The sequence below is a fragment of the Trachemys scripta genome, chromosome 10 (assembly GCF_013100865.1).
Source record: "Trachemys scripta elegans isolate TJP31775 chromosome 10, CAS_Tse_1.0, whole genome shotgun sequence".
Taxonomy (NCBI): domain Eukaryota; kingdom Metazoa; phylum Chordata; order Testudines; family Emydidae; genus Trachemys; species Trachemys scripta.
Window position 1 is genome coordinate 9,716,459 of NC_048307.1, and position 27,298 is coordinate 9,743,756.

The 27,298-nt window shown below is 48.8% G+C and overlaps 1 protein-coding gene across 2 annotated transcripts in view; it reads right to left on the bottom strand.

The window, feature by feature from the left end:
- Window positions 1-795: 795 nt before the first annotated feature.
- Window positions 796-27,298, bottom strand: part of LOC117883793 (cytochrome P450 3A24-like) — a 31,723-nt gene continuing 5,220 nt past the window's right edge. For both annotated transcript variants that reach the window (XM_034783546.1, XM_034783545.1), the window contains exons 2-13: window positions 22,382-22,475; window positions 20,944-20,996; window positions 18,415-18,514; window positions 17,743-17,856; window positions 13,986-14,074; window positions 12,891-13,039; window positions 12,171-12,298; window positions 11,108-11,195; window positions 8,916-9,076; window positions 8,001-8,227; window positions 5,810-5,972; window positions 796-3,812 (exon numbers count right to left, since the gene is read on the bottom strand). In XM_034783546.1, the coding sequence (XP_034639437.1) occupies window positions 3,717-3,812; window positions 5,810-5,972; window positions 8,001-8,227; window positions 8,916-9,076; window positions 11,108-11,195; window positions 12,171-12,298; window positions 12,891-13,039; window positions 13,986-14,074; window positions 17,743-17,856; window positions 18,415-18,514; window positions 20,944-20,996; window positions 22,382-22,475 (1,462 nt within the window). In that variant the 3' untranslated portion in view covers window positions 796-3,716. The remainder of the gene's footprint in view (window positions 3,813-5,809; window positions 5,973-8,000; window positions 8,228-8,915; window positions 9,077-11,107; window positions 11,196-12,170; window positions 12,299-12,890; window positions 13,040-13,985; window positions 14,075-17,742; window positions 17,857-18,414; window positions 18,515-20,943; window positions 20,997-22,381; window positions 22,476-27,298) is intronic.

Consider the following 27,298-nt stretch of genomic DNA (forward strand, 5'->3'; position numbering starts at 1 on the left):
TTAGACAGTCTCCAGAGCTTTACCCAGCCTTTTCCGATGGATTGGTGTATTTCTGTTGGTTAATAGGAGTCAGAAGTATCCAATTTTAGGATCTGTGTTTCTAAGCTGCAGCCAGAAGTGGCTCTTTCTGCTGCTGACATAATGCTCTAATGCTTTGTGTTCTACAGTGAAGATTGATTATAATAATGATTTTCCATCGCAGAGGAATCCCTAAGTGCATCGCAAATGTTACAGATTGTAAAGCCTATATAGAAATCACTTCTCCCACTCTGAAATGCAGCCACTTTTAGGGAAAACCATGGCAGCTGTTAAATAGTGCACAGAAATAATGCGCCATACATTTTGTAAAAGGATGTGAAATGTATTTTATCACAGAATATGACTAGCTAATTTACAAGTTGGAGAGGATACGATAATTAGAACGCTGTACTCTTGTGAAAAGTGCCAAGGGATCAGATCGCAGAAAGTCAAGAGCTTGGTTTTACATCTCATTTAAAAGATGGCACCTCCAGTAGTTCATTGATTCGTAGCAGGGTATTTGCTCATTCCTGACTCAGAGGGAAGAGGGTCCCCATCTCAGTCATTAATGTAACTTTCCTGCAACACCAGGGATTTCCCTAGAAGTCTCCCATCTAGCTAATGACAAAGCCCCACCCTGCTGAGTTTGGGAGATGTAACGAGATTGTGAACTGCACGGACACTGCCCTAGAAAAGGATTGATTTGTGTGTGGAAGAGCGAGGAGTGGAATCAGATGTTGGCATCATCTCAGTGCAAATGATAAGGAATTATGTTGATTTTTATTTTAATTATCCCTTTATTAGTACTTTTTGGATTAGTAAATATGAAATCACAGCACCTATGATACAGAGCATTCAGCATTATGCTCATTTGGAATTTAAGAATGACAAGGTCCAGTGAGCCTTCTCTGCTCTCAGTATCCAAGAGAGAGAGACATCCTTCTTCCAAACCCAAGTCCTCCAGGACTCCAAGGGCTTTCCCAGCACTGCACCTTGCCGTATTACTACAATTCAAATCAAAGTTACAAAATGGAATAATAGAGAACAAAGTTAGAAAGTCATAACTGGGCTAATATCTATGTAAAGAATCCCTCTCACAGGAGACCACTGGATACAATAAGCAAACAAATAAAAAGAACACATGATATACTTCACTCCCACTTAGCAAATTACTGCTCATACATGGTACCTGCTTATACCTACGCTGCTCTAGTTAACTCATCTGCAAGCTGAGCCATTTTGCAAGTCTTTAGTAATAACAGTCACCTAAAAACATACCAGAATCTAGCCAAGTCAGCCCTAGAAATTGGTCACATGCATTATTTCCTGCAAGGATGTGGTCACTTTAACACCTGACAGAGCCATAACGCTACAGCATCACGTGATCCAGGAAAACAGCCTGGGATGTCACCTCCCTCCTGGGGTTGTAAAACCAGAAGACAGACAGGGCCAATTTGGCAAGAAATAGGAATGGGGACAAAATAGGCAGCACCAGTCACATATGGGCAATTTGCTCTACACCGTGATTTCAATTGAAGTGCCAGAAGAGACTGACAATGTCTGAATAAAATTGCTGAGCAGGGCCCAATATCCAAAAAGCTTCATAAATGCAGCTGAACCTAGCAGTGTGAAAGGTGTCTCAAAGCCAGTGCTCAGCTAAAAGGGTGATGGTCATGATACGAGGGGTACTTAGGGCTCATCTAGACTAGGGTAATTTGCACCAGTGTAGCACTGATGTATTTACATTGGGGCAGGCCCTTAGCGTGGACACACTGCACTTCTACAAAATGGGGTTGGCATCAATGCAGCTTATCCCAGTCAAGTTCCAGGGTAAGCTGCCATGGTGCAGCATGTACTCTGAGGGGGCTGCAACGTGTAGCTACACTGGTGTGACGCAACCAAGCAGAAGCAAAGCTTCAGTAAGGGGAATGTATGGAAGGAAACCTCACATGGGGGGAGGGATAGCTCAGTGGTTTGAGCATTGGCCTGTTAAACCCAGGGGTGCGAGTTCAATCCTTGAGGGAACCATTTAGGGATATGGGGCAAACATCTAATTGGGGATTGGTCCTGCTTTGAGCAGGGGGTTGGACTAGATAAGCTCTTGAGGTCCCTTCCAACCCTGATATTCTATGAACTGTGACCGGTGCTAAGAGAGAGACCCTCCTGACCTCTCCTTCTAAAGCATCAGATCGTCCAGAAGACTGGCAGTGACTTTGGACTAGGGTCAGAAACAGCACCAATAAGTCTTTCAAACCAAGCAGAGACCTCTGATGCATTGACAGTTGATAGAGACAGTGCTGCTGTAGCACCAGATTACATAGCCATTGAGGGCAGAAGGCTCTTTGATGTCTGATGCCTGGTTTACGCTTAAAAGGTAGATCGACCTAGCTACGGAGTTCAGGGGTGTGAAAAATTCCTGACCACTATGGTTAAGCCATCCTAACCTCCAGTGTAGACATGGTTTGGCAGATGGAAGAATTCCTTCATCAACCCAGCTCCCTCCGAGACCAATCCCTGTACCACGTGCATCTGTCCACATGCTGCCTATGTTTTGACTTCCTCTTTACCTCATCTCTACATTCCTAACTTATTTTGTCCCTTGCTATCTAGTTCATAGTAAACAGTTCCTGGGGTGTTCGCCCTCTTCTCTTAGCTGGTTCTGACATTCTGTCTTTTTAGCCTACTAACCTATTTACTTCGCTTATTTAGCACAAATGTCCTGTTTTCAGCCTGTTTTCATTTATCTTCCTAATGCTATCTTCCAAAGAATGGGGCCTCCCCCTCCATGTATCAATCACTCAGGTCAGGCTTCAGCTGCACTCCCTCTCGGGGAGGTGGATTACCTCCGACATTGACAGAAAAACCCCCTCCATTGATGTCAGAAGCGTCTACATGATGAGGCTACAGTGGTGTAGTTGCAGGCATGCCACGGTAGTGTCCATAGCATAGACTAAGCGTACATCTACACAGTAGTCAAGAGTGTGACTGTGACGTGTGTAATCATAGCCGAGCTTGCTTTGAACTAGCTCAAATAAAATAATGACGCTCCAGCAGCACAGGCTAGCTGCTTGAGTACACACCTAGTGTCCCCAGGTGCGGCTGTACAGCCCGGGTGGTTCTGGTTTCACTGCTAGTGAGATTAAAGCTAGCTCAGGTACGTCTACCCACGCGGCATTGTAAACTAACCTGGGGCATGTGATTTTTATACAGAGTCAGAACAACCTCAACTTTGGCTGAGTCTAGCCAGATGGGAGGTGACACCGTTTTTGTCCCAACGCCGGGAGGCCTGATGCTCATGTACGCTAAGCCCTGCTCTGGCAGTGTAAGGGGGCCTGAAAGCGGGTGCATACCCTTAAAGGTCCCTTTAGACTGTCCGAACAGTGTAAAGGGGTCCCTGGTATAAATCAGAAACAGGCCAGGGTCTCTGTTATTGCTTTGTAAAAATTGAACTCTGCTCAGCCTGTACTTTGTGTGGGTTTGTTTGCTAGAAAAGCCAACCGCAATCTCCGATTAAAATTTGGTATGCTGTATATTCACAAGGCCCTGCTTTCATGCCAGCTGGGGCTTTTTCTAGATATTGCTTTTACTTTCTCTATGCAGTTTTACATGGCTCATTCCTATTCTCATGGGAGTGATAGAGAGACGAGTGGGGCGGAAGGAGCAGCTCACAGCAGCCTCTGATCCGCTGCAAAATTCTTTTACTCTTCTGGATCGACCTGGGTTCTGGGGACCATCTTCAGAATGATTGGCTTCTTGGGCTGCAAGAAACCCTTCGTGTCCAGCACCAGAGGGATCTTCACCATTAGTAGAGAAAAATCAAAAGAAAGCTAGTGAATGCAGAGAGCTATAAAGGGACACAGCAGACATTACACCCCTCCCAGGCTTTTCTGACAAAAGCCCAATGCCCTGGGAACAACTAAGGGCATGTTGTCTACGCGTTGGTGTGGGGTTGTGACTCCCAGCTTGAGCAGACATACGGGCGCTAGCTGTCATCAAGCGAGCATGCAAAAAATAGAACGTAGCCATGGCAGCATGAATCGCAGGAGGGGCTAACTGCCCCGAGTACATACCTAGGGTCTCTGACGGGGACACACTCAGAGCAGCTACACACTATTTTTAGCATGCTAGCTCAGAGAGTGCTTGATCTGCCAGCTCCAAATGTGGACATACCCTACAAAGCACCCATTTAGGGTGACCAGATAGCAAGTATGGAAAATTAGGACCCGGGAGTGGGGGTAATAGGTGGAGCCGGCCCTGGGTGCAGTACAGGTATAATGTTCTCCAGTAGCAGGATCAATATTGCCTTCAATTCTGGCCCCCTAAGATATTGATATATTGGGAGGAGCTCAAAGGAGAACCACACAATGGATGAGGGAGCTGGACATACAAGGATAGGTTTTATGAGGTAAATCTTGGCTGAGCAATGACTAAACAGGGACATGGTAGCAGTCTGTTAATAGCTGATAAGTGTAAACACTAAGGCGGGAGAGGTATTGTGTGTGACATGCAGGAGTAATGGAATGAAACGAAGAAAGGATTATCAGACTGAATAGCCGGAGAAACTTCCTGTCAGTGAGAGGCACCAGGCTGTGGAACTGTCTGTCCCAGGGACAGGCTGGAAGCATCGAACCATGAGACTTTTAAAACTAGTCTGGATAGAGCAGCGGAGGATGTAGTGCTGGGAACAGTCTTGCACTTGCAGAGGATGGGTAGGACATGGTCTATTTCCCTGTCTAGCTCCTAGGGGATTCAATGCTGCTGAGATTCACCAGTTCAAGCAGGATACCCAGCATCCTCCTTCCCAACAAGACAACATCAACAACGCAACAGGTTGCTTCAGGCTTCCTATGGGCTCATACCAGGAATCCTGAGTAACCTCCTGATGCCTGAAGTTTGGCTCTCAGTACAGCCTGCATCACTCAGCCCAAGGGGAAAGCAGCCTCTTTGAGCATATATTTTGGAGTGGTATTTTGGTGGGAAAGCTGGAGGAGCTACATAAAGCTACTGGCATTAGTGATATGATACATATTTAACTAGTCTTCCTCTAATTAAATTAAACGGATCCATTTCAGGACTAGAAAAGTGTCTTTAGATTCAGGGGAGGCTGGGTAGGTCAGTGGATTGTTAATGGGCTGCTACAGTCTTTCACCTCCAAGTTAACAGTTCAGTTACAGCTCAGGTCAGTAGAGTTTAGAGCTGAGCACTCACACCCAAGGAAAACTTCTGCAAATATCGGTTTGATTTTTAAAACAAATCTGGTTTGCGCATGTTCATGGCCATTGGGCTCATCTTCCCCCAGCAAACAAGCTCGTGGACAATGACGTCCTTGGAAATGGCACATTTTACGGGAGTGCTGTAGAATATTCACAGAAAGCAAACTTAGAATTTGAAATTGTGAGAACCTGCCCTGAAAACCTAAGAATAACACTCACTTAGCTGGGAACAGAACAAACTTCTCCCAAAGCAGTTACAGACAAAGAGCTTACAGCAGGGATTATTTGACATATACTTTCAAATAGCAAATTGCACCTACTTTATGTCAAATATAAATTGCACCATCTCCAACTTTCTGAGTGCCTTGCTCAATCAGTACATGTATGAATCTGAAGCCCAAGCAAGACTGAGGACATGCTGACAGGAGGAAGGAGGTAGTTTGAAGAATTTGCCTCATCTATATAAGATCTCCCAATTTTGAAGAGCCTAAGCCCTGACCACTAGGCAACACTTCCCACGAGCAAAGACCATCACAGGAAGTAAAACAAATGATACAGATACAAGGCTGGATTCTCACCGGGGTGTCTTTGCAGGTTCTGAAGGAAAACCTTTGCAACAGCACAATCATGGCCACTTTCATGCTGAGAAGAGCAAACCTCATTCCAATGCAGTTCCTGGGACCAGCTCCAAAGGGCAGGAAAATGTAGGGGTCAATGCTCTCTCTGTTCTCTTTACTGAACCTGTTCCAATCAGAGAAATGAAGAAACAAGTTAGGAGAAACTATTGTCTCAGGACCTGTCCTCCTTGTTGGATTTGGCATGCTCAAGGGATTGGGAGGAGGCAAAGGCCTGTTTTGCATATTTCAATCAGAACTCATCTATTTCCCATGTTCCTCCATCACCGTACAACTTCCATGCTGGTGCCTAGAATTTGCTGTGTATCTCCAGGGCCTTCAAATGAGCAGGAAGTCCTAGAATATACTAGTGATTTCAGAGTAACTCTGTTCTCAGAACTGAAGTTGAAATCCTTCTCGTCCCAGAAACTAAACCCAGAGTCCATATCACAAAAAACAGCTCTAGATCTTCTTATAACAAATAAATGGACAAACAGAGCAAGGGTCTCTCTCCCTGTCTGGTCTGTACAAGAGCTAGCTTTTGAGACATGCCGCTCAGAAGAGCAGAGATATTCTTTCTTTGTGCTGCAAACCGGACAGGATCAGTGAAATAAAAGAGCTTCGCCAGTGAAACATTTAAATAGTCCTAAGTCAAAATGACAACTTATATTTTTATAGCACATTCCATTCCAAAGTACTTCACAGATTTAAATGGGTCTACAAACTAGATAAGGCTCACTGCAATCACCACTGAAATAGAGCCTCTGGGGTAGAATGGAGCAGCTGTTTAACGGCAGACAACAACACTACACAAATGTTTAGGAAGTGAAGACGAATACTATATCTAACTATAATGGGGAAAGGTAGGCTAGGTAGATTATAATATCCCAGGCTGGAATTTAGCTAGAATACCCGTACTCTTATGAAAAGCAGCACGGGAACATTAATCACACAAGTGGACAAAATGTCAATTTTACACTTCATCTGAACCAACAGTACCTCCAGAAGGCCAGCACTCTAGCTTGAGTCTGAGGTACATATGCAGTGCTGACCCAGAGGAACGTGTTACACCTACTTAATTCCCAACACTGCTTCCCAGAGCACACACACACAATGTCAGGTGTTCCTTGGAGCTCACCCATCCAACTGCTGAGGTGACCCTACCATGCCTGGCTTGGGAGAGCTGTTTGGAGCGCATCACAAAGAGGCTAAGTTGACTTCAGAGTAACTTGTGCGGAACTTCTAGTTCTTTAGTCATTTTTACGTTATTCAGTCTCATCTCTAATCGTGTCTCCTCCTGAGTGGTGCTACCTGCCATCAGTTGTATCACTTGCCAGCTATGTATCTGATACTAAAGCAGAGTTGGCCACCTAGCACAGTTCTCATCACTGTGCATAAATCCAATTGGGTAATTACATTTCATCTGTCTAAGATTCCTCATGCAGTTTCAGCTGGACATGTTATTCTTCACATCTTCTAAACTTTGGCCTGGTGCTGTCATGTACTGTTAAACAGCTGCCCTGTTTCACCCCAGAGGTGGGTGCATTTCAATGACTGGGGATTAGTCTGCAATAGTTTGTAGAATTTGGGCTCTTCGCATGAAGACTGCTATATAAATGTCAGCACTTAATATCATTATTGAGAGAGAGAATTATTCCTGGCTCTCTGTGCCAACTCAGAATAGCTGCTGGGCCTTTTGCAATCCAGTGAGGGTTAGGCCACCTAATTCCATCAGATTCTTGCCTCATTTCTCAGGGTCTGACCCATCAGTAATTCCTGAGCAGGGAACATTCATAACGTGAACTGGAAAATTAAATTTTATTTTCTACACCCCTTTGCCCTTCCATTGCTGATCTGCATGGCACCGTGCCAGTCACCCTATTGCTCTTGCTTTAATGTCTGGCCATAAACCCCTCAGTGTTATAGCGGCTGAGCACTGGTTTCAGTGTCATTTTCTTCAATACAGTTAATTAAATTCCATGCACAGTTTATGGATGTAGATCATAAAACTCCCCGCGAGACAACGCTAGGACTGGATGTCAGACATTAATAAATGCCTCATTTAAATGCTATAGTCACGCTTCCCCCATTTTCGCTGCCATTTTCACTCACAGACAGGAGGAAGCAGCACGTCTTCCCCCTCCCTGGCCCTTACCTCTCGGGCCTGAACTCTTCCGGCTCTGGCCAGTATTCCGGGTCCTGATGCAGCACGTAGGCTGGGATCAGTGTCACGGTGCCTTTTGGAATGGTCACTCCGTTTATCTCAATGGTTTTCTTGCAGACTCTTTCGATCCGCCCACCTGCGGGGAAGAGCCTGAGGGTTTCATTCACCACCATGTCGAGATACTCCATCTGCAGGATGGCGTCGTAGGTGGGAGCCGCCTGGGGAGGGAATGGCAGAGGGAAACAGATTTTCAGGTACAGAGGAGGCCATCTGAGGGCTTGCCTGGCTGCGTATATGCACAATAGCCATGCTAAACAGATCAGGATGACGATGGGACCCGGGGGCAAATCGTCATGTCCACCTCCAGCAGGACAGCGCCCTCTAGCATGAGACTGAGGTTCTGGTACAGTGCTGACCCAGAGGGCTGCTACTTTAAATACTGCAGCATCAGGATGCCAAGGTTAAACTGGGTCTAGTTAGGCCCCATCTTGCAGATGTGGGCTCAATGAGGCTCCTGTATCCAGGTTCCCCTTCAGTAGCCTCTGCCTGTGTCATCCAATCCAGAGGTTGTCTAAGATGGACACCAGGGAATGACCTCAATCCCCGTCCTTGGTCCTGCCCCGCCATTCCAGGTGCCCCCTGGCACAGACAGGCAGGTCGCACGAGGGAACTTGCATAGACGTCTCTGCTCTCTGATTCACCTAGATGCTATCGAAAGACTGGGATACTATGGCCAAAGGAAGCCTTGGTCACAATAGTGCATGGTGTAGGATTGACAGCCCTGGTGGGGGAAACCTCCTATGCACAGAACAGATGCTCCGCCTTCCACCCAGGTTGAGCTCAGCCCCCGCCCAGCAGCGACCAGAGTGCGTCTGCTGGACCCAGAGCCCTGCAAACCCCTCTGACCTTGTTGGGAAGCGCGGCGTCAATCTCCTCCTGCAGTCTCTGCTGCACGTCGGGGTGAGTGGCCAGGTTATATGAGAGGAAGTTGAGGGTGGAGCTGGTGGTCTCATAACCAGCTAAGATAAAGACAAGGGCCTGCGCCATAATTTCCTTGTCAGACAGAGCTGGAAAAAGAGGAATGAAAGCACACAGGGAGGGTGAAGCCTCCCTTCTATACACTGACCAGCTCAGATGAGAGCCCTATGCCTGGGTTTACTACAGTTCCTTTGCTGATCATTTCACCACAAGAGCGAAAGGTCCATCTGACGTGGGTTAACCCCTCTAGAATCCAATAAGCAACAGCGGCAAGTGGTGGACTTGACTCCCCTCTCACCCTGGTGTAAATCAGGAGTAACTCCATTAAAATCAACTGAGTCACATCCACGTCCGTGAGATGGGAAACAGGCCCATTGAGTTTATTCGCTGCAACACAGCAACCTGAAGAGCAGGCGTAGGAGAGCCCCTGCTCTGGAGAGGGTTTGCGGAACTGCACTCCTGCTCCATAGAGCGTTTGAAAATATAAGAACGTAACAGAGATATTCATAGGTGGACAGATGTCTGAAACTCTCCCCTAGGTTCTGAGGTGAACTGCAATCTCCTGAGGGAAGGTCTGGACTGTGCTAAGCACGCTGGCAGCACTCTGCAATAATTATTATTTAACAATTCTACTGCAACAGGGTCAGAGGCCACAGTCAGGATCGGGGCCCCATCGTGCAAGGTGCTGTACAATCACCTGCCCCAAAGAGCTTACAAACTAAGGAGAGGGATAAAATAAAACGATGTACAAATTTTACTTATATGACACACATTTTTATACTTGATTATGCATTGTTTTAAAATATAACCACGACATCTGAACTCTCTTTGATTACTGTCGCGGGGTGGTTACCTGGCTCCTGAAATAAGAAGAGTGAGAACAGCTGGGGGAAGCAGCCACAGCTGTGGCCAGCTCAATTAGGGCCCAGCTGGCCATGATAAGAGGGCCGGGGGCCAGGAGCTGGAGGAGTCTCTCTCCAGCCCTGGAGGGAGAAGGGCTAGCTGCCATGGAGCAAGGTACCTGAACTGGAGCAGAGGTACTGGGGCAGGAGAGCTACAGCCTGGGGATAGGCAGAGGCAGTTGGTCCTACCCGCTTGCCAGTGATGAGTGGCCATGACAGACTGCCGTCTGCCCCAGTGAGCGGGGGCTAGATGACGACTGAGGCAAGGTGGGTGTAGAGGGGTAGGGATTCTCCTGGGAGGGGAGACCCAGAGTGGGGGTACTGCAGTGGGCAGAACCCCAGGGTAAGGGGCACCGAGGTCCGGGAGGGACACGGGGGCCCTAAGGCAGGCGAGACACCGGCCTGCAGAGGGCTCTCTGGGCTGTACAAGAACTAATTCCCAAGACGACCAGCAGGAGGCGCTGTGCCAGTGAGTCGTTGCCTCGCTACAATTACCCTTGGCCTCCCTTTTACTGCTGGCTGAGTTTCTTATATAGAGTCTTGACGAATGGCATACAGGAAGGCAGAGTAGTTATTGGTTTTCCAGGGAGGGCGTTCCATGTGCAGAGGAAGACGGGATGAAAAGAGCGATGGGAATGACAGACAGGTGAGTGATCAAGGCTAATGTCATTGGCAGAGTATGGGAGGACGTGGCAAGAGACAAGGGCAAGGGCAGAGAAGTAAGGAGATATAGAGAGAGATATTAATTATAGTAACTAGGAGCACCTAGGGCCAAATCCTGAGTCATTTGCCCTGCTGGCTTTGATGGTTTGATGGCTCAGATTTCACACCGGGAAATCTCCAGTTAGGTTGATTAAGTGCCTCGGGATTTGCCCCTAGCTCATTAGGTTTGATTCTGTCCCATTTCATATGCAGCACACATCATTACTGTCCAGATTCTCAAGAGTGCTGAGAATCAACAACTCCCATTGGCTTCAGTAGGGATTGTGGGTGCTCAGCATTTCTGAAACTCCAGCTGTTGGCATTCAATTCTCTATTTCCGAGAGAGATCCAGATCACAGCATGCATTTCTGGAAAGCACAGAACTTGCTTTGGCGGGGGTGGCAGGGGAGGCATTTCTGGTTATCCTACTGACTTGTACTAAAACCCTGCCCCTCCAAAACTCTATATGAAACATCCCAGCTAGTGGCTGGGAGGAGGAGGGGCCTGCAGCCTTACCTTTATAGGAGTGTGTCGTCTTATTAGGTTCAGAGCTGCCATTTGAGCTCTGCGAGTCAACCATCAGCTGCAGGAAATCCACCCGGTCCTGGGGATGGAAGGACAGAGTCAGGGCAGATCTACAGCACAAATGAAGGTGTGCTTGCAGTGCAGGTAGGCATGCCCGTGCTAGCTTTAATCTAGTTAGCACAGGTAACAATAGTAGTAAGGACACGGTGGCATGGACTTCAGCGCAGGCTAGCACCTTGAGTACATACCCAGGGTTCCCTGCACGCTTGTACTGGGGCCGCTAGCCTGCACTGAAGCCCATGCTGCCACATCTTCACTACTGTTACCCATGCTAACTAAATTAAAGCTAGTGTGGGCTATGCTGTAATCACACCTTTGTGTGCTGGGTAGATGCACCCTCAGAGGAGCAGTGGGTGGAATGAAAGGCTAGTCCAGCACAGGCTTCCCCTCTGATGCTTCAGTCCCAGTTCCTCCGTCAGTCCAACAGCATAAGGAGGATGAGAAGGAAGCCCTCAAAGCATGGTGGCTAAGAGGCTCCTTAAGGTGCAGGCTGGAGACCCATTTTGAGCAAGGGAATGATTTTTTTCTCATGGAAGCCTGAGCAGGACATTTTTCCAGTCTCACCCAAATTTGGCAAACCGAGAGCTAGTATGGAGTGTCGCCTTTGGGGACGGGCTCAGACATCTTCCCCACAGAGGATATGTCTACACCGGAGCTGAAGGCGCAATTTCCAGTGGGAGGAGACATACCCGCGCTCGTTCCGATTGCGTTAGCGTGCTAAAAATAGAACTACAACTGCATCAGCATGAGCAGCGGGAGGGGCTAGCCACCTGAGAACGTACCTAGATTCTCAGATAGAATTCTACTTGGGGTGCTTAGCCCTTCCTGCTGCTTGCGCCGTTGCAGCCACACATCTATCTTTAGCACACAAGCTCGATCAGAGCTGGCTTGGGTCTGTTTCCTGGAGCTGGAAACGACATCTCCAGCTCCAGTGTAGTCATACTCTCGGAGCGAGCGCATGCATGATAAGGAAGACGAGGTGGGCCAGACTGACCGAGTGGTCGTTCTTCTGCCGCTCCTTCTTGATGCGCTGGATGATGTTGAGGAAAAAGTCCAGGAATCCCGAGGGAAACAGACTCACGTTCATCTTCTCCAGCACTGGCGTGAGGAAGGGGAACATCACTGAAAAGGAGAGAAACAAAACCGTTCCCCTCGCTGTTAACAGACTGCAGTAAGATGTGAGCTCCAAGGCACAGCGGGAGAGGGAGCAGGGTCTGGGCTACTCGCCAAGAACAACTAGCCTGCCAAATCACCTTTTTCTGGTGCTTCTGGCTCTAATGACAACTGGTGACTCCCAATTTACTTCACCTAGTTCAGAAGCCCAGTCAAGAGGGATAACAGGAGCCCACGGTTGTGGGGTGGGTGGGAATTTCACTTGAGAATCTCCTGACTTTTACCCCTCTACTTAGCCAACTGTGGTGCCACATTCAGTGTAGTTGTCCTGCCAAGGGAATAAAAGTTCTCCATCTTTCTTCTGCATCCAGTTATTTTGCTGGGTACTGCAGACTGAGCTGGCCAAAAGAATGGGGGACAATCTCTCTATATAAGTATCTTTACAAACCTGCCTGGGGGCCTGATCCTACAAGGGGCTGAGCACCTCCTGAAAAGTGAAGGGGACCCTGAAATCACCAAGGAAATGATGGGAGATAGGGTACACAGGCCCTAAGGCACTAATCCAGGAATCTGAGTCTTTAGGTGTGTAGGATCCTCATACCTACTGACAGGAGCAGTGGGTTAAAGAAATTGAATGAGAGATACTTCTTGATGTAGGCGACCAGGGGGTCGTTGGGGTTGTTCATAGAGTCGATGTTCACACTAAATGAAGTGCTGGCCACCACATCCAAGCTGTAGGCGCCGAAGATGCTGAGGAGAGAGGTGGAGAAAATGAATGCGAGGAACTCAGCAAGACTAGGGGATCTTCCCAGGGAGAATCCTCAGCACGGAGAACTTCCCCTGCTCAAGGACTCAATACCTCCAAAAGCCTGGAACCTTGGTCCTATCAAAATCGAGTCCTTGCCCCAGTTTGGGTATAAACAGGACACACTTCCCCAGTTTTTGCCAGTTCCCTTTATGACTAAATTGCCCTCAATCTCTCTCTATGAGCCCAGCACACTGGACGGTAGGTGGATGGAGCTGAACTGCAGTACAGGGTAGCAAAGAACATGCTCTAAATTCCATCAGCATTTGAGAGCAAGCACCTCTCATCTCTAAAAGCGACTGTTAAAATTACCTTAAAATGCCTTTTTCCCCTTCTGCAGTTTGTCATGCTCCTGGGATGGGCCTGATTTCTCCCATCCCCAACAAGACTCTGCCCCTTCCCCCCCTCCCACAACAGCTAGTAGAATGACAAAACCACAGAAGTGTAGTGACTAGAACTGGTCTTGTCTGATCCGGGCAGAGAGAGGCAGCATGCAACTGAGAAATGTGCCATGAGCAGGACTGTTATGGAGATTGTCTCCATGTCACATCTCAGGAAAGGTGGGGGAGAAAAGTGGGAACGTAGAAATATCTTTGTGGGGGCCTGGTCCCTATTGTGGAAGCATCAGAATATCCATGTGCATTTTAAATAAAAGTAAACACATCTTTACAGTGTGATGGGCATTGTCTCGAGTGGAAGATGCTGTGTGAAGGCTGTCATAGCCTCTCCAACTCAGCTATACTTCACAGAGATGAAATGTGCAGCATGCTTAGGGCAAGCTAGAGCCAAACCAAATTCTGTGGCTGGGGCTACCTTTGAACTCCAAAGACTTGCTCCCCACACCTGTGGTGAACACAGGCTCTTTCCTGCCAGCCCAACAAAGCTACTCACCTTTTCATTTCCAGGGATTCGTCGTTATCCACTTTCTTCTGGATGTTTTTCACTAAAATCTCTCCATGGCGATTCATGAGAGGAAACATCTGAAATGCAAACCAAAGCACAAGGCATTGCAGACACCTTCTGGATCCTGAAGCAGGGTCACCGCTAGGTAACTCAGCATTGCTATATGCTGGCTGTCCCCTCATAATGATCAACACTCTGGTTTGAGGGGGGCATCATTACAGCCAGGGCTCAGACATGGTTGGGGATAGAACAGGGTTGCTCTTATCTCTGTAGTTGTTCCACAGAATCATCTGGGTGTGAACTAAAAAGGGGTCCCCCCCACAACACACCCAGCTTCCCCTCCAGAAAGCATCACATGGTGCAAAGGCCAATGCAGTGCCGTCCATCAGTGACACAGGTAGATTCTGTAGCTGTCTGCCCTGAAGGGAGAGCATAGGTGAAAAGGATTGAGAAACCCATGTAGTCCATCTCCCGGCTACAGTGTGGAAAGCACCAGCAGTCAAGCACCCACTCTTAGTGCTGGGCAAATAGGGTTTTTTTCTGGTTTGGGGGCAATTCCTAAAAATTGGGAGGAGGGGAAAAAACTGTTTTGGGTCAAACTGAAAAGGTGTTGTTTGTTTGTTTTAAAAAAATATTTGGCAAACCAAACAGTTGAAAAACATTTCATTTCAGGTTGAACAAAATGTTTCATTTTGACAAAATCAAATTGTTTCATTTAGATTTTCACCATTTGTAAACTTAAAAAAAATTAAAGGAAGCTTTTAAAGGAAAAGTCATTTCAAACAAAAAAAATCAAAACTTTTCAAAAATGTCAAAACAAAATGGCTAGACTTTTTTGGGATTATTTTTCAAATTATTTTGGATTATTTTAGGGTCCCCTACTTCTCTATTGCAAGTAATGGAAATTTCCAGAGGCAGGTATAAAGCAGTATGGAGATAACGAGGTTAGTTCAATCAGGGAGGGTGTGGTGCTCTGCTAGCAGTTGAGGTGTGAACACCAAGGGAGGAGAAACTGCTTCTGTATTGGATAGCCATTCACAGTCTTTGTTTAATCCTGATCTGATGGTGTCAAATTTGCAAATGAACTGGAGCTCAGCAGTTTCTCTTTGGAGTCTGGTCCTGAAGTTTTTTTGCTGTAAGATGGCTACCTTTACATCTGCTATTGTGTGGCCAGGAAGGTTGAAGTGTTCTCCTATAGGTTTTTGTATATTGCCATTCCTGATATCTGACTTGTGTCCATTTATCCTCTTGCGTAGTGACTGTCCAGTTTGGCCAATGTACATAGCAGAGGGACATTGCTGGCACATGATGGCATATCTAACATTGGTGGACATGCAGGTGAACCCCTCAGACAGAGACCAACATCTACAAGATCTTCACCAAGCATTCTCAAAACTACGATACCCACACAAGGAAATAAAGAAACAAATCCACAGAGCCAGACGTGTACCCAGAAGCCTCCTGCTACAAGACAGACCCAAAAAAGAAACCAACAGAACTCCACCGGCCATCACCTACAGTCCTCAGCTTAAACCTCTCCAACGCATCATCAGTGATCTACAACCCATCCTGGACAATGATCCCTCACTTTCACAGACCTTGGGAGGCAGGCCAGTCCTTGCCCATAGACAACCCGCCAACCTTAAGCATATTCTCACCAGCAACCACACACCGCACCATAACAATTCTAACTCAGGACCCAACCCATGCAACAAACCTCGATGCCAACTCTGCCCACATATCTACACCAGCAACACTATCACAGGACCTAACCAGATCAGCTACAACATCACCGGCTCATTCACCTGCACGTCCACCAATGTTATATATGCCATCATGTGCCAGCAATGCCCCTCTGCTATGTAAATTGGCCAAACTGGACAGTCACTACGCAAGAGGATAAATGGACACAAGTCAGATATCAGGAATGGCAATATACAAAAACCTGTAGGAGAACACTTCAACCTTCCTGGCCACACAATAGCAGATGTAAAGGTAGCCATCTTACAGCAAAAAAACTTCAGGACCAGACTCCAAAGAGAAACTGCTGAGCTCCAGTTCATTTGCAAATTTGACACCATCAGATCAGGATTAAACAAAGACTGTGAATGGCTATCCAACTACAGAAGCAGTTTCTCCTCCCTTGGTGTTCACACCTCAACTGCTAGCAGAGCACCTCACCCTCCCTGATTGAACTAACCTCGTTATCTCCATACTGCTTTATACCTGCCTCTGGAAATTTCCATTACTTGCATCTGAAGAAGTGAGGTTTTTACCCACGAAAGCTTATGCTCCAATACTTCTGTTAGTCTTAAAGGTGCCACAGGACTCTCTGTTGCTTTTTACAGATTCAGACTAACACGGCTACCCCTCTGATACTTCTCTATTGTTTATCTGCAGGGTCTCTGATTCTTTAATTGTTTCCATCTGTTCAATAACTAATTTTGCAAGATTTAAATCAACTAAGGTGGTGGGATGTGATTGGTTAAAGAATTGTTTCGTAATGGGTTTTGATTGGTGAAAAATACTGTTTGGTAGTACTTTAATTCAAAATGATTGGTTATGGTACAGCTAAGCAGGACTCAAGTTTCACTATATAAACTGGGGTCCAAAAGGAAGTTCTCTGGAACCTAACTGCAGGACACGGGCCAAAATCAGAGCTGCCAGATCTCAACACCCTGCCAATTATATTGTGCAGAACCTGGAGACCCAGATGATCTGACCCTGACTGGCCAGCAGGAAAAATTCATCTGCCTTATTGGGAGTGATGAGCATATATGCTTAGTGTGTAGGGTGACCAGATGTCCTGATTTTATAGGGACGGTCCCGCTTTTGGGGGCTTTTTCTTATGTAGACACCTATTACCTCCCTAACCCCATCCTGATTTTTGACACTTGCTATCTGGTCACCCTATTAGTGTGTGTATTCGGTTTTGGTAACTGTTAATAAATAGAGGTTAAGGATATTACCGTGTTAGGCTCTTTCACTGGTAAAAGGCCCCACAAACCCGCAGAAGAATACTCCCTGAGCCTAAGGACTGGGTAAGGGCGGGGTGACTATATTAACCCCTTGTGCCCACGGAAAAGTAAAGGTGAGGCGCTCTATAGTGTGCGGGTAACAAGCCGTGGCGATGAGAGTGACAGGAGGGGCTGGCTGACAGAGTAGGTACCTATTATCTCAGATGGGCACGAACTTGGGGTGGCTAACCTGTCTTGCCACCCATGGTCCCACGGCCACGCTCTATTTTTAGCATGCTACCTGGATCACAGCTGGCAGGAATATGTCTCCTCGAGCTGGGAATCACACCCCCAGCGCTCCGACTGCGGATCTACCCATTGTGCTGCTGTCCTCATCGTGAAGAGGGATCAGCAAGAAGAAATCTCAGGTCAATGGTGGGATCCCCGGCAACAGATTGCCATACACTAGTATGGCAAATCTTGGAAAGAGAATGTAGCCATTTCATTTCCCCAGAGGTCAGTTCTTTACTCTCAGTAAGGATGAGAGGCCATGATGAGGGGCAGAATGGGGAAAAATCCACCACCCTCATCCTGACTGAAAAAACATCATGTTGTGGAAATGCACATAAGGATGGGTAGGCAGAGGCCCTTTTGGCAAATGAGTATAGTAAGGGGATGAGTGGCACAGCAAGATGATTTTCCAGGTGGCTCTGTATTCAGGCACCAAATCCAAATAGCTTTCAAGCCACTGACCCAAACTGGAACTATTAATGTAATCTGGACTTCACCTCCTTTAGTTTCCCGCTGGTGAACGTTGGAGAGAGCACAGTGCGAATCCTTTTCCACTGCTCATCTGTAGCTATCGTAAGGGCAGACTCCAAATCTCCACTTAGACCAAAGATCTAAAGGGGGAGAATAAAGCAAAAGGTACCTGCTTACACAGTGCATTGTGGTAGGATTTCAACCAGCACCTTCACATGGCCGTCCTGAACACGAAACTCTGACTGTGCCCACAACGCCTTAGCAATGGGACCCCTGCTGCCTGCACTAGGAAACTCTAGGATCAGGCCCATTATGGTACTACTGCAATATGGAAGCAAAGACCTTGCCCTGCCTGGTGGGTGAAGCAATGAATTGTATGCAATGCTACAGTATATTTGAACTGAAGCACTCCAAATATCAATCAACCTGGCCTCACAACCCCCTCTGAGGTCAGTATCATTACCTTTGTTTTATAAATGGGGAAACTGAGGCACAGAGATGGGACGTGTGACTTGCCCACAGTCACACAGTGAGTCAATGGCAGAGCCGGGAATAGGACGCAGGTGTCCTGTCTCCCAGGCCTGTCCTGGGAGCAGCTCGTGTTACTGAAAGGTTGCATTGCTCTGAGAAACCCTGCCTTCCCACCACACACATGCTGCATCAGGTCGGCATAGGAAAGCCCTATACTGGGTACCTACCCGGCGATTGGTAAAGAGGGTATAGCACTCTTTCACCAGGATGGTTTTGATGATTACAGGGTCCAGAATAGCCAGGACTGGCTGCCTGCCATCAAAAAATCTAGGCCAAAGAGAAACTCTGAATCAGTCCTATGTTTGTGTCAGATAGAGCAGCAGTGTCTTGGTTTAGTCATGAATAAATAATCACCCATACTAATTTACAGTGCCAATACCAACGGGCCTCAATTCTCCACATCCCGCCCCCTGCAAACTCCCCTAAAACCCGTCAAAAGGGATACGATTCTGAAATTGTTTTATGACTCGGTAAATAGAAGAAATAGGGGTGGAAGAATAGTTCCAAGCGTTGATATCTAGCATTTCTAGCAAATATCTGCACTGCTGACAACAGCATTGCCAAAGTGGGGCGTGTTTGGGCAGGGGGATGCTGATTATCACTGTATTGATTCACTGTGTTTGTGCTGTCTGATCTCTCTCTGTTTCCCCCATTGGTTAATACATCCGCCCAGATTAGCCCAAATGGAAGAAAAATGGATTTCTCTGCACAGCGTCTCAGAAAAGCAGAGGGGGAAAAAAACCAAACATCTGCTGCGTCTGTTTTTTTAATCAAAGTATGTAGAAAAACATTAAAATCCAAGGCTTGGGCCCAGGGGTGGGTGAGCCGGGGGTGCAGGTGCGTGTCTCAGATTTCACAAATCTCAAGCACTTTTATCTTTTAAAAATGTTTTGAGCGCATGAAACGTTTCAGAGTTTTGTGCAACAATTTCCCTCCGAGAGGATCCTAAGGGAAATGTGATGAGAGAGCCCCCTGCATTTCTGGCCACACTGTGAAAGAGGCAATCAGGACTAAAGGTAGCTCATGCCCTGATTGTAGGAGGAGCTGATAAACAAGATAAAAACCTGCAGCAGCAGCCGGCCAGACAGAATGGCAACTTCAAAGGCTCCAGGCTCATTTTGGGATCTAGAAGCCATGATTTCTGCATGGGTTGTAAAGCTGGGGAAAGACGGTCTCCCTTCCTTGGCTGGGAAGGCTTACTCAGAGCACAGGGGTAAGGTCTGGACCGCACTGAGCGGAGGTGCCATTCTCTCAGGGTTAGGTGAAAGGGGAAGCACTCCCAGACAGAAATGGCATCTCTGACAGTGCTGCAGCTGAGGAACAAGGGAGAGCACAGAGAGAGGCAGTTTGTGCCTCCCTGGGACACCCAGCACAGGTTACAGGAGCCCTGAGGGCCGCTCAAATTTGTGTCTTACTACAGTGACCCCTATGGGGGTTGGCAGGGGAGTGGAATCTTCCAGGAGCAGGCCGGGCCCAGCCATGCCTCCTCCAACCCTTGCTATGCCTGCCCCTATATCCCAGAATGCCCCTGTGATTGTAGGGGGACAGCTCTGCCTAGCTGTCAGAGCCACATATAGGGGCTTCCTGTGCTGGAGGTATTCCTGGGGGGCCTCATGCCTGCCCTACAAGCTTTTAGCTCCAGGCTAGCTGGCACAAGGAGCTGTAGGGCCGTGTCAAATCTGGCCCAGAGGGGGTAGGATTGGGCTATTTACTAAGCTGCTGTGCAAACAAAAGCTCAGAGCACTATCTGCCATCATCCCAACACTGATCAGAGCGTTACAACCCCAACTGGAAACAAAGGGCGAGAGAAGAGGGTGAAGGGGTGAAAGGGTTAAAGGGCAGTTGGGCACATTCACTCCACCTGGGTAATAATCCAATCCTAGCTTGTCGGCCAGAGGGTCGACACCTGGGCCTTATAAATAGGCTGCGAGAGTTCAGGCAAGCAGGCTCTGGCAAAGGGCACTATTAGCTACCTCTACACAGCAAAGAAAAACCGGCGGCTGACCAGGGCTGGCTCTGTGACCCTCCCACACTGCAGGGTCCTAGAGTCTGGGCTCCAGCCCGAGCCTGGACGTCTACACAGCAATGAAACAGCCCCGAGTGGCCTGGCCCGGGTTTTGCTTTGCTGTGTAGCTAGTGTAGTTAGTGGCTAGAGGCCTCAGGGAGACTAAGGTTGGGTGGGACAGAGCTGGAGAAAGGCAGGGGAGCCCCAGGGAAGGGTTGAGCACAGTTCCCAGAGGACAGGCTGACTCTGGGACTTTGGACTGCACGTGGATATTTATTATTATTAGGACTAGTCACTTCTCAGCTGGAGGGGCTGAATGGTGCCCAAAGACAGACAGCCTGCCAGGGGTGCTAAAGATGAAAACCCCTGCATCATTGCACCCTGACACAAGGGGGCAGTCTCGAGATGAGCACACCCCATTACAAAGAGCCTTTGAGGACAAAGCGGAAGATCTCAGCGTGCTCCAGTAGCCTCAGTCATATTTTCAGCACAGAAGAACTGAGACTGGTGAACCTGAGTTTCCCCTGTGATCTAGCCTACCGCAGCAGGAATTAAAATGCCAAGATAGAGCATTATGTGGAGAAAAAGAGGTTGCAATGACCAATGGCCCTTTGAAAGGATGTAATCGTTACGTTTTGGGGCTCCTCAGATCTCACCATGAATTAGGGATTTTGTTCAGTGGAAAACTCACCCCCAAATTTTACCATATTTCTGGAAACACTTCTTGTCGAAATCCAGAATTCCCTGCCAGAGAGAGACAGAGGTTAGATGTCTGCAGGTAAACAGTGAGCAAAGGAGGGCCGCAGCTTGGGTTTCTCCGTAGCAAACCAGAAATAAATGGCAGAGATGGGTCAGGTGGGCAGAAGAGAAAGGTGGGCTGCCCTGAGGTGCAGATAGGTCTTAACTGCCAAAAAGGGTGTGTTCTTAACTTGAGTTAACTAACACACCTTTTTTTCTGCAGGGAAGACAACCCCTTAGTATGAATCCAACCACCTGGCCTAAAGGCACCACTAACGGTGACCATCTTTGTTGGATGGAAATAAGGGAAACCATATGAAAAAAGAGTCAATGCTTTATTTTAAGGGGCATTTTAGGGACAAGCCATTTCCCGTGGCATACCGTGTATCTTTCTCCCAAGTAAACATCTCTCCTGCCCTCAGGTGTAAAGTGTAATTATCAAAAGCGTCAATGTAACAACATTTGGAATGACGTGGGCAGTGAGGCGGGCTGGCTGTTCCGAGTACAATCCCACTCGAGACCTTGGAGGTCTTGAGTGGGATTGTACTCGGAACAACGCCACCTCCCAGAACAATGGTAGCTACATTGACTGAAGCATTCTTTCCTGGACACAGCTGCATCTACACGGGTGGTTAGGCTGATGTAACTACACCTCTACCCCGATATAACGCTGTCCTCGGGAGCCAAAAAATCTCACCACGTTATAGGTGAAACCGCGTTATATCGAACTTGCTTTGATCCGCTGGAGTGTGTAGCCTCGCCCCCGTCCCCTCCGGAGCGCTGTTTTACAGTGTTATATCCGAATTCGTGTTATATCGGGTCGCATTATATCGGGGTAGAGGTGTATGTCAGTCGGGGTGTGGATTTTTCACACCCCTGACTGGTGTAGCTATGTCAACCTAACTATTAATATAGACCAGGGTTTAGCAATGGTGAATTAGGAACCACAATACAGACTTGACATCAATTCCCCTCTCCTAAAGTTCTGAAGCCAAGTTGCTCCCATGGTTGGGATACAATTCTCCTCTCTAAGGGCACATCTACACGGGAACACTCAGGAAAGATAAATTAACTTACCCTAAAGTAACCTTAAAGGGGTGACTTTAAAGTGCATTATTTAAAACACATTAAACCCCTCTGTCAATGTTTTTCATTCAGAGTAAAGTGGCCTTTAAGGAACTTCAGATTCATGCCTTGAGTTAATTCAGCTTACCTTTCCTGAATGTCCCCATGAAGATATGCCCTGAGTCTCCTATAGACACCAGGTTTAGACCCCCTATTAAACCTTTGACCAGGAGCAAGGCAGAGACAACCCCCCACCCTACGACCACAGGTTAGTTAAGAGCCATTATCCTCCGAATGGGCAGATAGCACAAACTCCCACCACTCACATTCCGGTATTCGTGGAATGTTCCGATGAAAGGCAGAGGCCTTGGCCCAGGAATGCCCAGCTTCTTAAAGAATCTGTATGGCCAGATCCCATAACTGCAGAGCAAACAGAGAGCAAATACATGAGCGACAGGTCATTTATACGTGAATGGCCTCTGTGCTGACGGTTTCAACAGCTGTCACCATCACTTAGGTACTGCTGAACTAATGGAGAGAGACCGCATGTACAAAGGCTTTGTCTAGTTGTCTCTCTCTTTCTCTGCCTAATGGGAAGGGGATAAGCGTGTTGCAGGCGCATTTACCTTCTTGTGCCATTCTCCATATGGCAAAATCCTCTCCACCCAACTAAAGCCCAGATAGTCATACTCCATGCAGGTGGCATGAGGGGAGAGGAAATCCACCCCCACCCAGTGCTAGGGTGAGGGACAGCTGCTGTTCCTGTCTATGGGCTGGAACGTAGCCGCATTCCACAGCCCTTCAGTGCTAGTCATGCAGGATACAGTAGCCACGGGATCAGCGTAAAGCAGCCCATGCATGGCTTTCTAACTGGTACTATAAGGGGCTTTTACCCTGGCTATCAGCTGTTCACAGATCAGCTTGCAGCCCCTACGTGCTTACCCTATGCAAGAGTTGAACCGCGTGGAGAGCCTTGCACCAGCTCTCTGTGTCACAGATGACTGCCACCTGCAGTGCTCCGCAAGGAGTCAGCTTCCAGGTGGTCCCAATAGTCTGCCTTCACTTCCTTGCCACGTTACTCCACACGGCCTCCTACATGTAGCAGCGCGGGTGTTTCAAACGGAGGTCAGAAGGCTCCGACAAAGCAGCATAAAGTCACTGCCCAAAGTGTAGCAGTTTCAGCAGGGACTCTGCAGTTTGGAGCTGATACCCTTGTCCTTTTCATTTTTATAAGGGCACAAAGTGTGTTCCATTGCCAATGTGTAAAGGATGCAGTATCGGAATCCCCAGCAGGTACCGAGGATTTGGAAACCTGGTGCTGGGATGTGACACCTTCCTGCTGGATAAGGGCGAGATGGAAAGCTCCCAGACGTACCGTGCTGATGGGCACGAGACCCTGGAGAGTGGATGTGCCCATCTCTGTTCCCTGGGCTTTTGCTGCCTTAGCTCAGTGAAGCAGCATGAAAGACCTGAATGGGGCCTTGCTTCATTTGCAAGAAACATTTAGATTTTATTTCAATACAGTATAACAGGTGGTTGTTGCTGTTTTGGAAACACCATCTTTCCCTCCCCTAACAGAGCCAGGAGAGAAGCCAGAGGAGCTCCAGGCCTCAGACCCTGGAGGGGAGGCCAGCACTTACAAACATGGCTGTAAGGTTAGCCACCCAAACCTTCCCCTTTCCTGGGGGAACTACTTTAGGCACCTAAGGGTATAAAAATTTTATTAAGATGATGTTAAAAAAAACCAGTTTGAGCATAGAAGTTTCTGGTTATCAGGGAATAACATACAGATTATAGAGGGTGCAAAATTTGGTTTAAGATAAAGTGGCATGAGGAATACATAATCTGCAATATCTCCGATTGGGGGTAAAAGGTTGATGGGTCAAAGTACAGAGATTGAGATATGAGGGTATGAAGTTCATAAAGTGGCTATGTTCAGGTGTGGATTATAATGAGTGGATATGATGATGAGGATGGATTGACCCTCATTTGGTGAGATTTAATGTTTAGGGAGTTTTTAGTTCCAGTTCATATGATCCAACGGAGAAGGTCACTTGGTCCCTTTCTCGTAGTGGGAGAACGATGTCACTCTGGCTCACGCCTCCTGGTACTGTCAGTGGCCGGTGATGTGCTTGATGTAGATGTCCCTGGACCATCGGATGGCGTCTGAGACCATGAGGCGCCGCATGAGACGTGCGTAGTGTCGACCGATCCCGCAAGTCTGCAGCACATGCTCGTTGCAGGGGTCCCAGGCGCCCAGGGCTCTGACAATCAGGGAGTCCATCTGCACCTCATAGTCCTTCGCTCTCAGGGTGTCAGCCAGGGAGGCGTACTTTTCCAGCTTACGAGCTCGGGCTTCGCAAAATGCCAGAGTCCTGTTCTCAAAGGAGACCGTGACGTCGACGAGGATGATCTTTTTCTGGGCCTCATCGGTGACGACCACGTCAGGTCGTAGCTGGCTGTCAGTACTGGCGATGGTGCAGTTCACGGAGATCTCCCCCAGATGTGGCGCGATGGCTTTCACCAGGCAGTTCTGGATGGCGTTGTGGTACAGCTGCCAGGCTCTGGAGTGGGGTTTGCAGCTGCACAGGACGTGGGGCAGGGTCTCGTTGGGATAGCCGCACTTCCTGCAACGCTTGTCTCGGTTCCCGTGGCGGACGGCTCAGTTGAGCCGGGCATGGTGGATGAACCGCCAGTCAGCGAAACAGGTGAAGCCATCCCCGGCGAGGAAGTGGTTGCTGGCATCCCACTTGCTGGTCAACTCAAAGGCTTTACCCTGGTCCGGTTTACGCTTCAGGGTTTCCACGTACAGCGAGCGGATGGCGGCCTTCAGAGTCCTCTCCAGCAAGCCCCTGGCCGTCGGGGTAACGATGGTGTTGTCATCGGACCTGATCTGCGGCACCTGGATTCCCAGCTCCTGGCGCTCCTTGCACCACTCCCAGCGGCAGCCGATGTACTTCCCCAGGCGACGCATGGCGTTGCAAGTGCGGGACCACAGTGAAGCGATGTCATGCCTGTCTCATCCGAATTCCCCATCGAGGGAGCCACTCAGGAAGGTGCCGATCCACTTCTCTGTTGCATCACGCAGGGCGTTCGCCACAATGTTCCTCACTGTGGCGTTGGGACATGTCAGCAGGCGGAAGGTGTGGGTGATCACTGCGACATCGCACAGGTCACCCATGCAGAGGATGTTGGCGCCGCCGTGCCTGTGGGCGAAGTAGACCAGCTCGTTGCTGGCTCTCTGGGGAAGGAACAGCCACTTCTTCACCAGCTTCTGGATGATCTTGTCTGCCTTGTTGAGGGGCACCTTCGCCACGGCGGATCCCCTTAGGGTGAACGAGATGCGTGGGATCAGGAAGGTGTTCAGGGCGTTTATCTTCTGCCACGGTGCCAGCAGGGAGGCATCAATCTTGGCGGCGTCCTGCAAGATCTCCTCGTGTGTCTGCCGGACATGGAACCCTGTTGGCGTGCCCAGGTGCTGGTATGCCTGCCCCTCTGCCAGTGGGATGATGGGCTCACCCTGGATCTGGAACCCCGTTGTCTGCACCGAGTCCCTTTTGCTGCTGTCAATGTGCAGAGTTGCGCACTTCTTCGCATTGAAGCGGAGCCCCATCCAGTCAGTAGCTCGGCTGGTGGCATCTAGCATACCTTGGAGGCTCTCTGGGTCGTCCGCAGTCAGGACCAGATCATCCACGTAGGCCAGAATGCTGAGTTTCTTGCCGTGCAGGTCAAAGCCGATCGGGCCTCTGGAGATGGCTCGGATGAGCGGTTCCATGGCCAGGTTGAAGATGATGGGGCTAAGGGGGCATCCTTGTTTCTCGCCGCGGCAGACAGGGATGGCGTCCGTCTCTCTGTCCGTGGCGCGGATGGTGGTGGTGCAGTCCTTGTAGAGGTCCCGGAGGATCTGGATGAAGGTTTCTGGCATCCCGAACTCTCCCAGGGTGGCAAAGATGTGATGGTGGGGTATGGACCCAAAGGCTTTGGTCAGGTCAAGCCATGCTACTGCGCACTGTCTCTTGGACCTCCTGACCTCCTGGATGGCCGTCTGAAGGAGGAAGTTGTGCTCGTAGCATCCCTCGCAGGACATGAAACCCTTCTGCACTGAGCTGACGGCGCCACTGCACACTGACCAGTCTGTGATCCTTGCCGCGAGGCAGCTGGCATACAGCTTGTAGATGGTGGAGCAGAGGGAGATGGGCCTCCAGTTGCCGGGGTCATCTCGTTCGCCTTTTTTGTGGATGAGCACGGTCATGGACTTTTTCCAGGAACGGGGAACACGATGGAACTGCTTGCATTTGTTGAAGATGGCAGCGAGCACCAAGCAGCCAGGGTCTCGCTTCTTCAGCAGGGGGTAGTGGATGCCATCTTTTCCAGGGGCAGTGTTTTTGGTCCTCAACAGCCTCGCCTGCACCTTCTGTGGGGAAAAATCTTGTTCCAAATCCTCTGTGAGGTCAATCCGGGGTAGAGGGGAAAGGCACTCTGGGCGTTGCTAGTTGGTCTGGGCCTCGTGATCAAACACATCCTTGTAGTAGGAGTAGAGTTTCTCGGGCTGGATGGCACAGTAGGAGGAGGTCCCGTCGAGGATCTCCCTCATGGTTTTCGTCCGGTTCATCCTGTATAGTTTCTGAATACGGGATGCAGCCGCCGGATCATAGCGGCGGCCGGCGTCCCCTCTCCTGCCTTCTCTGGCAGTGTTGTTACGGCTCGGCGCAGGGAATCTGTGAGTGGCCCGTGCGGCTTCCTGGGGTTCCCTCCTTCTGGCCGTAATTTCCGCAGACAGTTCTGCAGTCAGTCTGTCCATCAGGGTGTCGAAGTTCTCAAAGTCCTCAGCCTTTGCCAGCTCCTCCATCCAGGCGGATTGCCACGGCGTGGCGATCCTCGCTCGTGGCCGTCGCTCCTCCTGCTGCGTTCTCTCTGCAAGTTCAGGTGCTGGGATCTACACTGCAATTAAAAATCCACAGCTGGCCAGTGCCAGCTGACTCAGGCTAAGGGGCTGTTGAACTGTGGTGTAGACATTTGGGCCCAGGCTGCAGCACAAGCTCTGGGATCCTCTCACCTTGCAGGATCCTAGAGCCTGGGCTCCAGCCCATGTCGGAACATCTACACCGCAATTAAACAGTCCCTTAGCCCGAGCCAGCTGGCACAGGGCAGCCGCGAGTGTCTAACACCAGTGTAGACATAGCCTTACCCTGAGCACTTTGGCCTGTGTGTCTTGACCGAAGCCCCAGAGGAAGTCAGTATCC